The sequence below is a fragment of the Delphinapterus leucas genome, chromosome 15, assembly GCF_059928025.1.
Source record: "Delphinapterus leucas isolate spDelLeu-1000000601 "Yukka" chromosome 15, BTC_Dleu_Yukka2, whole genome shotgun sequence".
In the NCBI taxonomy this organism is placed as follows: domain Eukaryota; kingdom Metazoa; phylum Chordata; class Mammalia; order Artiodactyla; family Monodontidae; genus Delphinapterus; species Delphinapterus leucas.
Genome location: NC_143143.1, coordinates 78,328,165 through 78,340,748, shown reverse-complemented (window position 1 = coordinate 78,340,748; position 12,584 = coordinate 78,328,165). Strand labels below are relative to the sequence as shown.

The 12,584-nt window shown below is 49.9% G+C and overlaps 1 protein-coding gene across 4 annotated transcripts in view; it reads left to right on the top strand.

Moving 5' to 3' along the window:
• The window catches only part of NFATC2 (nuclear factor of activated T cells 2), a 160,241-nt gene that overhangs the window by 105,663 nt on the left and 41,994 nt on the right, over window positions 1-12,584 (top strand). For all 4 annotated transcript variants that reach the window (XM_089897078.1, XM_089897079.1, XM_022597667.2 and 1 more), the window contains exons 7-9: window positions 5,746-5,801; window positions 6,494-6,620; window positions 8,826-9,515. In XM_089897078.1, the coding sequence (XP_089753204.1) occupies window positions 5,746-5,801; window positions 6,494-6,620; window positions 8,826-9,515 (873 nt within the window). The remainder of the gene's footprint in view (window positions 1-5,745; window positions 5,802-6,493; window positions 6,621-8,825; window positions 9,516-12,584) is intronic.

The window sequence follows — 12,584 nt, the reverse complement described above, 5'->3', positions numbered from 1 at the left end:
AACTTTATTTTAAAAATGCACATCAATTAAAATCGCCCATAATTCTACCATGTTTCTTAAATCATGTGAAGGAAGATGTGACGGTCTCACCTCATCCATCCAGTCCCAAGCGTGGGGTTGTGACTATCCAGGCAGCTTGGGGCACAGGTTCCTTAAGCATAAGCAGAGATGTTTATAGACTCACAAAGTGATGTCATGCCTCATGTACTAGTCTGCTACACTTTAAAAATTCTGCTTTTAGGACGTCCCTGATTAAGAATCTTCCCAAGGGTTAAGAATCTGCCTGCCAGTGCAGGGGACATGGGTTCAGTCCCTGGTCCGGGAAGATCCCACATGCCGCAGAGCAACTAAGTCCGTGCGCCACAACTACTGAAGCCCGCGTGCCCTAGGGCCGGTGTGCCACAACTACTGAGCCCACGTGCCGCAACTACTGAAGCCCGCATGCCTGTGCTCCACAACAGGAGAAGCCACCACAATGAGAAGCCCGCGCACTGCAACAAAGAGTAGCCCCTGCTCACTGCAACCAGAGAAAGCCCGCGTGCAGCAACGGAGACCCAACGCAGCCAAAAAAAAGAAATAAGAAAAAAAAATTCTGCTTTTTAATATAGCAGGAATGCATTTCTAGGTCAGAAAACATGACCGTCCTTATTTGAAGATATTTCTATACCTGATATTCCATACCAAGTATGGATGGCCCATGATCGATTCAGTCTGTCCCTATCAATGAATACTTTCTATGGCCATTTTATTTATTTGTAATGAGAAGTGTAATGCAAAGAACTGAAACGAGAAGCTGTGATACCCACCAGAATACTGGGGTCGAGATGGCCAGCCAATTCTTTCTCCTTAAAGTTGGACCTGAGATACCAAATTCTAAAATAATAATAGTGATAACAGTGCTCACTGTGGGCTGGGCATTTTGCTAAGGATTTTACATATAATTTCTATTTGAATTCTTACCACAGCTCTTTGAAGTCAAGAAATTAAGTTTATCGTCTGGCCTATGAGGAAATTGAGGCACAGAGGTTAAGATACCATTCAAGGACCACACAGCAAGTAAATGGCAGTGATGGGACTTGAACCCAGTCAGAGTGACATCAGGCTGAGAGAGTCCTGCCAGCATTTACTGTGAATTCCACTGCCTCCTGGAAGGTCCATTCAGAGGATGGGATTAGTATGTTCTCTTGGTGAAACCCAGGACCTATGAGTTGGGATTTCATGTGGGGTGGGGGAATGGAAGAAGAGCCCAGGAAAATGGCCTTGAGGTATTTTGTAAGCCGCATGCTCCCCTTAGAGACCAGGCCCCTTGGTGTGTCTTCCATATGCTATGTAGCATCAAGGACGTATTGGCAGCTGTCACTTCCCGTTGAGGGCTGGTTTGTTCAGAAAGGAGTGCAGGGATGTCGGGAGAGGCACAGCCAGGCTAGATGCCTGAAGCTGCCCTTGGGGCTTTTAAAAAGTTGAGATAATGGTGTAAACACCCATTTTTGAAAGGAAAGAAACTCAGGCACCATGCCACCTGTCTCCTGTAACAGACATTGTCCTTTTGTAAATTCCCTCCAGCCCATGCCTGCAGGCAAATGTATTTATAACTGCAATCAGAGAATGTTTTTTATTATTTTCTGATTGAAAAATGCTTGTGTTTTTTTTCAATCGTGGAACAAATGCAAAAAAATGATAAAGGAGCCAATATTTGTATCATCTGTTGCTTCTAGCCCTGCTGCCAATGTCTGTTGAATGTTTATACTCTGTCTGGGTCTCTTCTCTTGGAATGAACCTGTGATGTGTAGGTGCTCTGATTATCCCCGTATTTTGGATAAGAGACAAAGAGAGGTAGAGTATCTTATCCCAGCTCACACAGCTAATTGGGGGCAACACAAGGAGGGATTCAAAGCTGGGTCTGTCTGCTCCGGAGTTTGGGGTATGTAGGATAAAATGGAGAGCGTTCTGGTGACCCATAGAGGGGAAGTCTGTTCCGGCCACGGAACACGCCCGAGAATGCTGGGGGCTACAGTAAACGTGTCTCTGGGGGACGCTGGGGTGAGTAGGCATTTCCTCCGAAACCCCACAGGCTGCTTTCCTGGGCTGACATCTGGAGCTTGGGATGTGGCCGCCTGGCTGCCAGGCTGGAGCTCGGGGGATGGCGGTGGGAGGGCTTCTCAGCGAGCGGGTGGAGGGATGACCCTCTGTGGCCCACGCTGGGAGCCCTGTGTCGACACACCGGGGCCCTTGCTGGGCTGTGTGGTGGCCAAGGGCCTCCTGGGCACGTGGTTCTGGTTTTGAAGCAAAGAGAAGGTCAGGTCCTTGGAGCAAGGGGCCTGTGGTCCAGGAGGAAGGGAAGCGAGTTTTCCTGTCCTGACAGATAGGAAAGGGCCGGGGGTCTTTCTTTGTTTTTTTGGGGGGGGGGCGGTATACAGCAGCAGAGTGGGACGCTGCCTGAGGTGATATTGGGCGGTGGCTTCTTCTGGCCAAAATGTCGTACAGTCCTGAGAAAACCTCGGGCACATCCCAGTGGAGGGCCTTTCTGCAGAGCCCTGACAAGTTCCCCTCGTCACGGTGTGGGGAGAGGTACCTGTCTCTCAAAGGTCCACTAAGGTAGGGCCTGGAAAGTAGATGGGAGATGTGCGGGCCAGGGCAGGGGGCTGTGGTGAGGTGGCGCCTGCAGCACCATCCGGAGAGGCCGCCGTGGTCCAGTTCCTGTCGGGGGTGCCCAGAACGGCCAGACCATCTGAATTTTCTTTCTTTTTTTTTTTTTTCAGGAGCAAAAACGTCATTTTGCTAAGCCACACTATAGGCCACAAAACAAGCCAGCGCTCTGGGGTGAGGCCAATTGGCTTTTAAAAAAAGTAGTAGGAGGGGTGAGAATGGTGCCCCAAGAGGCTGGAACGGAGGCAGGAGCAAGGTGGGGCAGGGCTTTCAAGGCCGCCGTGGGATTTTAGATGGTATTTCTGGAGCCACAGGGGAAGCAGGGAAAGGTTTGAGAAGATGTGCGTGAACCTATGCGGTGGATGTGACATAAAAAGATCGTCCCTATGTAGGACCTTTCTCCAGCCTCCCAGGAAGCTGGCATCTTCTCTCTGCTTAGTAACCTTCAGCTTCTTTCCTTGAAAGCATTCCCCTTTGTTATCGGACTGTGCCAGTTGTTGGTTTAATAACTGTCTACCGCATGTCTTTGGACAACCCCCCTTCCTTCTCTGGGCCTCAGTTTCCCTATCTGATGGTGTTTGGCTGGCTAATTTTTAAGGCTACTGTCTAGCACCTGTACCCTAGAATTCTATGGCTGTTGCTGGGTGGCGTTTTGCTCACCGGAGATGGAGACAAGTGTCAAATTTGGGGAGAAGGGCTCCTTTCCATTTCTCTTGGGTCCTTAGACCAGGGGAAGGGACTTTGAGGACTCTCCTCACGGTGACACCCTTTTCATCGCACCGTCATTTTGTATTTTCTATGCTTCATCTTCCACTTATTGGCGTGAGTCAAGGAAGAGAGCTGGGTGGCAGCTTTATGGACCCAGCTTAATACTTCCCAATCATGTTTCTGGGTACTTCTCGCTCTCTCCTCCCAATTTTGAGACATGAAAATGGGCCTTTCTTTTCTGAGTGATGCTCATACATGGTAATGAACCAAACCCAAAGAGACATGGTACCATCAGTGGCAGAACTCAGTTCAGCCACTGAGAGGCTAGGGGGAGGGTGACACACCAGACGTCGACATGCTGTTCATTTCCTCAATTAAGTTATTACTTGATCTTCTGACTTAGAGCTTGCACTGCAGTTAGTGAATAGAGACGTGGGTTTTTTTTGTTTGTTTGTTTTTTGCGGTACGCGGGCCTCTCACTGTTGTGGCCTCTCCCGTTGTGGAGCACAGGCTCCGGACGCGCAGGCTCAGCGGCCATGGCTCACGGGCCCAGCCGCTCCGCGGCATGTGGGATCTTCCCGGACCGGGGCACGAACCCGTGTCCCCTGCATCGGCAGGCGGGCTCTCAACCACTGCGCCACCAGGGAAGCCCGAGACGTGGTTTTTTGATGAGGACCCATGCCTAGCTCGTACCGTCTCTGTTGGATGACCTTTGACCTGTCTTTGATAAAGAAATGAGGATTTTCTCTGAAGAGTTCTGTCCCGGGCTTTACACACTGGAAATACCCTATCTTGATGACTGAACTTCAAATTCCTTGACATCTATCCGTCTATCCTTTCTTGCTTCCTTCTGAGCAGTGGCTGGTGTCAGCTCCTGGCTTCATCCTGGCCCCATGAGCAGCCTTTGGAGCTGCTGACACTTTTGTATGCTCGGCACCTGCAGTATGTTGGGTGTTGGGGAGACCGTGACAGCTATAACTTGGTCCCTCCCTCAGGGATCTCACACCATAGCAAGAGTTGGTACACTAACCATGTTTTCCTCTTCCCTTTGGACGGAAAGCTGTGTCTTCCTTAGTCATTTCAGGGATTGCCCTGAATAGAACTGTAAGGCCAAGACTTGCAGACTGACTTGTTGGGGAAGGCTCCAACTGGCTCAGCGCTTGTTCTTTCTTCAGATCATCTAGATTGCATTAGCCCTAGTAGCAATCACAAGATCTTTTATTAGTTATTATTTGGGGAAATATGTCCTATACAAGTTCAAATAATGCTTAGAAACCCGATTTCTTTGGGTGACCCTTAAGAGCCGAGACTATATGGGTTCAAATCTAACCTGTCACAGAGGCTGCTCATAGTGCTTACAAAGAGGCGGGACGCTTTGGCTAAATGTCAGGACATGATGCATACCCAGCCCACCTTGGAGAGTTAATGCTGCACCCGAGCAGATTAAAGGCTCTGAGAAATCCTGCAGTAAAGAAACCCACTAGACTCTGACTCTGCCTTCTCCAAATTCTTACTAGCTGGTAGAACTTGCTTTCCTTTGTCATAAACCCATTTAACATTCTTCAGAGCGAGCGTTCCACAAAACACCCTGGAAACACTTGTGGAAATGATTTGTTTCAGCCGAAAACTGCCACTGGCCGATGTAGGTGGTCAGCAAAAAAAATCTATTATTTGCAAATGCAGAGTTTTGTTTGGCCCAACTTGTTGGCCCCGAACTGGGGAACCAGTGCCCTGCTCCAGGGGAGGAGGGTTTACCCCTGAGCAAACCTCTCAGCGCCTGTTGTAATGAGTCACATGAGAGCCAGGCTCTCTGTTGACTGAAAGGTGAAGGGTGGGTGCCTGTGTTTCCACTCACTCCAAGGCCTCACGAGCCAGGACATTGTTTAAGCCTCTTAGGACAGAATATGTGAGCCACCTGTGTTCTCAGACAATGAAGAAGTCATGTCTGGGACAGCCAGGGATCTGTAATGGGGCCCCTGTGACAGTCTTGGCATATGCAGAGTGTTTTGGAAATAGTCTTTGGTTGAACAAAGCGTATTAGCAAGTAAAGCGTATAACAATACTTGGTTTTTTTTTTAAAGACAGATATGTAGACATTCAAATATAGAGAAAAAAGATAGTGGTATTGGGACGATGGGCAATCTCTATTTTTTCCCTTATCTTGTATTGTTGCCCAGCTTTCTGTTGTCAGGGTGCCTTCTCTTTGCAAAAAGAAATATGCATTTATAGAAATAAAAATACATATATGCATCCATAATGCAAACGCGCAGGTGTACTTTACTGAAATCATCTAACACGTAAGCCAAGATATATATAAGTTGGTGAGTTTTTGTCTTAAATTCTCAGTTGCTAATAGTTCCTTCAAAGTCTGTCATTTTAAAATTTTTCCAGATGGGCAGCAGATTTGGGAGATGGAGGCCACGGTGGATAAAGACAAGAGCCAGCCTGTAAGCACGCGGACGCGACGACTGGACGCCCTGTCCTCCCCTCCCCCACCTCCCTCGTGCTCTCTTTCCCTCTTCTTTCCCCTTCCTTCATCAAAGTCCCAGTGCTTTGGACCTAAAAGGCACTCAGTGGGTATTGAATTGATGAATGAATTACACGTTTATTGAGCACCACGCCCTTTTGATTTGTAGCAGTGACATCTTCATATACCTTGATAGAGTAAGTGGTAAGTCTTTCTTCGCTGCAGCTGAAAAGTCAACTTCCCCTTAATTAGAATTTGCCTGTAAATGTATGGAACGTGTCACGAGTCCTTTTACTTTTATTTATTTCTTTATTTTTATTGAAGTGTAATTGATTTACAATATTGTGTTTGTTTCCGTTGTACAACAAAGTGATTCGGTTTTATATATATATATATATATATATATATATCAATATTCTTCTTTTAAAAATTCTTTTCCATTATAGGTTATTACAAGATATTGAATATAGTTCCCTGGGCTATACAGTAATTCCTTGTTGTTTATCTGTTTTATACTGAATATGTGGTAGTGTGCATCTGTTAATCCCATACTCCCAATTTATCCCTCCCCACCACGAGTCCTTCTAGATGGGCTGGTTCACTGTGCTTAGGACCTTGGATGGCAATTTGGATGTGGTTGCAGTTAAATTATTGACAACTCCTTTCTTTCAGAACATGCTTTTCGTTGAGATCCCTGAGTATCGGAACAAGCACGTTCGGACGTCAGTGAAGGTGAACTTCTATGTCATTAACGGGAAAAGAAAACGAAGTCAGCCTCAGCACTTTACCTACCATCCAGGTAAGAAGTTCTCTCCGCAGGCCCCCTGTGTGTGGAGAGGCAGCATCGGCCTCTGGGTGAGGATGCACGCGATCTGCTGGGTGACCTAGGGCAGGTGACTCAACCTCTCTGAGCCTCAGTTTCCTCATCTGTCAAATGGCACCTTCCTTATAAGAGTTATATAAATCAGATGCACATAAAGTGCTTAGGATGGCGCACATCAACAATATTAACTATTGTTGTTATTAATATTTTCTTGCGAGGGCAGAATAATAATGGGGCACATGTAGACTTGTTCACCAGAAGGTGGCAAAGCTGATGACTCCTATCCCTGGTTTAGATTTGATCACAATAGAGGTAGAAAGTGAATATGCCCTAAAATGTGGAACCTTAGGGACCCCACAGCAGGTGGTCACCTGGTGGCCAAATGGAGTTGCCGGGCGGATAACCAGGCCAGGAGGCCTCATTCTCACAAAGCACTACAGTCCTAAGAAGGGCGACGAGAGCCATTTTGCATTCATTCATTTGTCCAGAAAATATCTGAGTGTCAGGCACTGTTTTAGCTTGGAGACACAAGAGTGAACACAACAAAAATCCCTGCCCTCCTGGAGCCGATGTTCTAACAGGGGATGCAGATGAAAGATAATGCTGATGGAAAGGGGGTTCAGATAATAAGTAATACTGATATTACTGCTATGTTGGGTTGTGGTTAGGGCTGCAGAAAGAGGCTACAAACTTCCCAAGGCTGAGACAGGCCTGCCAGCAGCCTTTCCAGGAAGTCTACAATCTGAGAATGTCAGCCAGGGTGTAATTTCCAACCTGTGACAGTTTCACGTGGAGCCTCTGGGCTGCCGGCAGCACAGAAGTGAGGGCCTGGGTTGGGTGGGATGCGTGCGTCCACAGGTGTGTGTGGCAACGGTGAGTGTTCCATTGTCCCACGACTGGTGTGCCATGCCGTGAGTGGCAAAGGCCTAATGGGACCCAGAACTGGGGGGGGAATCTCTGGGAGGGCTCTAGACCGCAGTTCAACGATCCTTTGTAACGTAGAGGTGTTCAATTATGTGTCACGTGCTGTCGCCCCTCCTGCGTGGCGATGAGGCCTCTCTGGGTCTGGGCATCAGCACTCACCTGCCTGAACTTGGCTCGAGTGAGAACTCGAGGCCCAGGTACCTGGAGACGGTCTTTGAGTGGCTTCCTGAGAAGTTGGAGTCAAAGCTGCGTTTTTGCTGTAGATGCTGGAACTCCTTTGCCCCCTCCAGCCCCCAGCATTTGGGAGCTCCCCCCACAATTTTATTATGGTCCTGTCACCAATTCATTTACTCCAGTGAAAAGAAAACGGATTCCTCAGTTCCTGGGCCTGGTGATGCTTCGGTAAAGGATGTCGGAGAAGTCCAGATTCTGGTGACTGTCCTGGGTGGGGAGAGAGGAACGGTGACCTCACCAACACTCACAGTAGTAATAGTGATAGTAGCAACAACAGCAAGCATTGAGCACTTACTGTGTGCAGTCACCGTGCACACATATCTCATTTAATCTTGCCCACAACCCCATGGGGTAGGTATGATTGTTCCTGCCAGCTAACAGATGGGGAAAATGAGGCCCAAGCCAGCAGGCCTCACTCCCCCAAAGTACTACAAAACTAAGGAGGCCGACAGTCACCGTTTGGTCATTCCTTTGTCCGGAAAATATCTGAGTGCCGATTAAGTGCCAGGTACGGTTTTAGGTGCTGGGGATCCAGCACTGAAGAAAAAATCCTCCCTTTGAGGAGCTGACATTCTAGTGGGGGGTTTCAGATAATAAGTGAGCACGTAAAGTGCACAGATACTTTAGCTGGTGGTGAGTATGATGAAGGACAGCAAGCAGGGGAGGGGGCTGGAGCTGCCAGAGCAGGAGGAGGCGGCGGAGGCATAATTTTACATCAAGCATTCTTCCCCGAGCTCTCCCCCTGGGCAAAAAGACTGCACAAGGGCTGACACGGACCCACCAGCCACTTTTCCACTGTCAGAAAGACCTATAGTTCAAGATCATCACCCAGGGTAAAATTTGTAACCTAAGACAATTGCACAGGGAGCCTCTTGCCCAAGGCTAATAAGTGACAGAGCCTAGATCTTTGATCCCACCTTTGTGGACACCTAAGGCCGTGTTCCTAACCGCTGTCTTCTAATCCTCTATGCACCCCTGTGGCACTAAGAATGGTGCACCCCGTGTGCTTTTCTCTTCTCTCAGTCCCAGCCATCAAGACGGAGCCCACTGATGAATACGACCCCACCTTGATCTGCAGCCCTGCCCACGGGGGCCTGGGGAGCCAGCCTTACTACCCACAGCACCCAATGGTGGCCGAGTCCCCCTCCTGCCTCGTGGCCACCATGGCTCCCTGCCAGCAATTCCGCTCAGGGCTCTCATCCCCCGACGCCCGCTACCAGCAGCAGAACCCAGCGGCCGTCCTCTACCAGCGGAGCAAGAGCCTGAGCCCCAGCCTGCTGGGCTACCAGCAGCCGGCCCTCATGGCCGCCCCCCTGTCCCTCGCGGATGCCCACCGCTCCGTGCTGGTGCACGCAGGCTCCCAGGGCCAGAGCTCGGCCCTGCTCCACTCCAGTCCAGCCAACCAGCAGGCCTCACCGGTGATCCACTACTCGCCCACCAGCCAGCAGCTGCGCTGCGGAAGCCACCAGGAGTTCCAGCACATCGTGTACTGCGAGAACTTCGCACCCGGCACCACAAGGCCCGGCCCACCCCCTGTCAGTCAAGGTCAGAGGCTGAGCCCGGGCTCCTACCCGACGGTCATTCAGCAGCAGAATGCCGCAAGCCAAAGAGCCGCCAAAAATGGACCTCCGGTCAGTGACCAAAAGGAAGTATTACCCGCGGGCGTGACAATTAAACAGGAGCAGAACTTGGACCAGACCTACTTGGATGACGGTAAGATGCTTGTTTTTCTCACTGCCTGTGAGTTTGGTGCCCCGAAGCGTCTCCCCAGCAAGTTTACTGCACGGCCTGGGTATCTTCCTTCACCTGTTTGGGCCTCAGTGTCCCCCTCCTTAATCTGAGGGAGTTGAATAAGATAACCTTTAAGGCCTCACCCAACTCTGTGCAAGAATCACCTCCAAGCAGGAGTTCTGGGGTGGGTGGTAGGAGTTTTAGTTGCTCCCCTACAACCATTGCAACAGAAAGAGCAAATGAGGGCACTTCCGGCCCTAGGAGTGTCCGCCCGGTCACGAACTGGGTCAGTTTAACTGCTTCCACTCTTTCCACTTGCCAAATTTAGACCAAGGATAGGGAAACAGAAAGGAAGGAAAGCTAACCTTTTATTCCCGGAAAGAAAAAACAAATCCCACTTTATAGCCCTCTTTTGTGTGTTTGGGGGAGGGGGATGGGGCCGGGGGAAGGAGAAATCTTGTTGAAAAGTGGCTCTCTCGGAAGGGAGCATGAATGGAGGCTTGCGGGCTGGCTGCGGGCATATCTCTGCCCTGTGCCAGTGGAACAGAGCCGCGCATTGATGGGAGGGAAGCAGCGGGCTTCCGTTGTGGTGAGCCCAGCTGATGGGGTGGCTGGACCAACGAAAAGAGGCAGAGGCAGCTTCGTGTGTCTGTAGGCGCCTGAGTCTGTTGGCGGGGGCCCAGCTGGACGGTAGTCTTGTTGGAGTGGCCATGTGTGTGACATTGGTCTGTGATCGCAGGGAGGAAGGGCCAGTTGTGTTGGCAGGACTCACCTGGGGTCAGCCAGGTGTGGGTGAAGGACAGAGAGGGCGGGGCAGGCAGAGCAGCCTTTCCCTGGGGGCGCCAGAAGAAGGAAGACAGGTGGTTTGAATTTCTGAATGGGAGAAGGAAAGCCTATACCGCTGGCGGCCATCCACAGCTCCGGCCTCCCACTCTACCGGCAGTAGCATCTGATATACCCTGAAACCTCAATTATTTAGGAAAATGTCCTCTCAGGAACCCAGCCAAGAAGTAGGAAGTAAGGCAGAAAGCTTCAGAGTAGCCACAGTAGTTATCACAAAGACCAGGTGCTAGTTATCAGACACCCCAGCGGCAGGAATCCTTTGGTGCTCACTCGGAGACCATTGACTTTTCCTTTATGCAAAGTTTTGACGATCCGGGTTATCTGGGGGTTCCGTGACTTCTTGTAGTTTCCATGTCCTCTCTCTAGTAAAACAGTCTTTCAAAAACTTCCCCCAAATGCATCCAGCAAAGATGCTTAGAGCCACTTAGTATAGGGTCAGACTGCCCCGCGTGCCTTACAGGGCTGACCTCAGGGTATTGCTGAGTTAATAATTGATCTGTCCTGAATAATCAAACACAGGTTGAGTTCGGGGCACTGTGCTCCATTTTAAAAGAGAGACCAAGGTGTCATCCACTCTTGAACAATTTACACCCAAAATGGTGAAGATAAAGTTTTACCCGAAAGGGGGTTATCATGTAGAAAATTCAACTAATGCAGAATGCCTTACCCGAGTGAGAGGGTAAATGGAATGGGGCTGTAACTGGAACCTCTCTCCACGTGTGCGCTCAGGGGCTGGATCAGGGCAGAGGTGCTTCATAAATAAATGATACCAGAGCAAGGACTGGCACTCTCCCCCGTGGACTCTGTCCGGCGCTGGTTTAGTCTCTAGAGTGAGAAATGTGCCAGTCCCTCCCACTCACCCTGTCCGTCATCCCACATCGTAGACCAGTGGTGAGCATCTCGGGTAGAGAATGGGAGTCCATCCGTGGTTCTCCGTGATGCATCAGATTCCAAGTGGGCCTCACATGGTCATGAGTAACCTTTAAGTATCCGTTGTAGCCCCAGACAGAAGTTTGTGTTACGGAGAAAGCAGCTGAGAATGGAGACCCTTTGGGGCCTCCTAAGTGTCTCTCTGAACACAGGCAGGTTCAAGGTCGTGGTGAGGGTGATCTCCCAGAGGGTCAGTAACACGAGTCAGCTCTAAGGCTGTCTCTGAGAACCAAGATAGTGAAATTGATTCTACTGGTGGAGCCTTTTCTTAAGTACATTCTCCATAAGCCCAGTTCCCTGGGATTTTAGGAGGTATTCTCCGAAATGAGGGTTCTGTGGCTGAGAAAGCAAAAAATACTTGATGAAACCAAGTTTTTAAAAACCTTGTTTACTATAGGACTTCTCAGAGCCTTTCCTGAGCTAGGGGACATTATCAATCTCTGAAACGAGGGGGAGGCAGCACTTGCCAGAATTACTTGATCACCCTCACAACTCCAGGGGGTGCTGCTCACATTGTATTTGATTGTACCCTCTGTGAACGGGGGCCCTTGGAGTTATACAGCGTGGCAGGCCTGGGACCCGTCTCCCCTGATGTGCGGGAGAAATAACATGAAGGAATCTCAGAATTCAGAACAAGCACTGCCCCGTCCCATGTGCTGTATTCAGTCTTCTCAATTTGGGGGCTTCACGTTCCTGGGCCCAGAGCGTGACAGGGCAGGGGAATAATCTCCACCCGTGTGGTCCCCAAAAGGCAGCAGTGTGGCTGCTGGTTAGATGTTCCATGCTTGACTGGAATTGTTCCCAAGGCTCTGCCCAGCCCAGGTCCCTCTGCTGGGGAGGTGCTTATGTGGCCTGTTGGCCAGCGGTGAGCCCCGAACTGCACCACCGCTGTAGCCGCCAGGAAGAGGGGTGCAGCATTGTCTCCTAACTGCTGGGGTTTCAGATCCCTCTCACAGACGCCGTCTGGCCTGTGCACTCACGAAACATTCTCAGACTCCACTGTTGGCTTTGTGAATGTGGGATTCAGACTTCTCAGCTCTTTGGCATTTCTGACAGGTAAACTGGAAATCCCTGGGTCATTTCTCCAGTCTGTTTGGGAGGCAGCCTAGGTCGTTTTCCATCCCTTTCGTCAATTCCCCGAAGGAGGTCTCCCCACAAAATACAGCTCTGGCTGCCCAAGCTCCAGCGGAACGTGCTTCCCAGGTGGGGGCTATTTCTCACCTGCCATTCATTTGCCTTTTGGGATTTTTGGCAACTAGACTTTGCTTGGAAACTTTG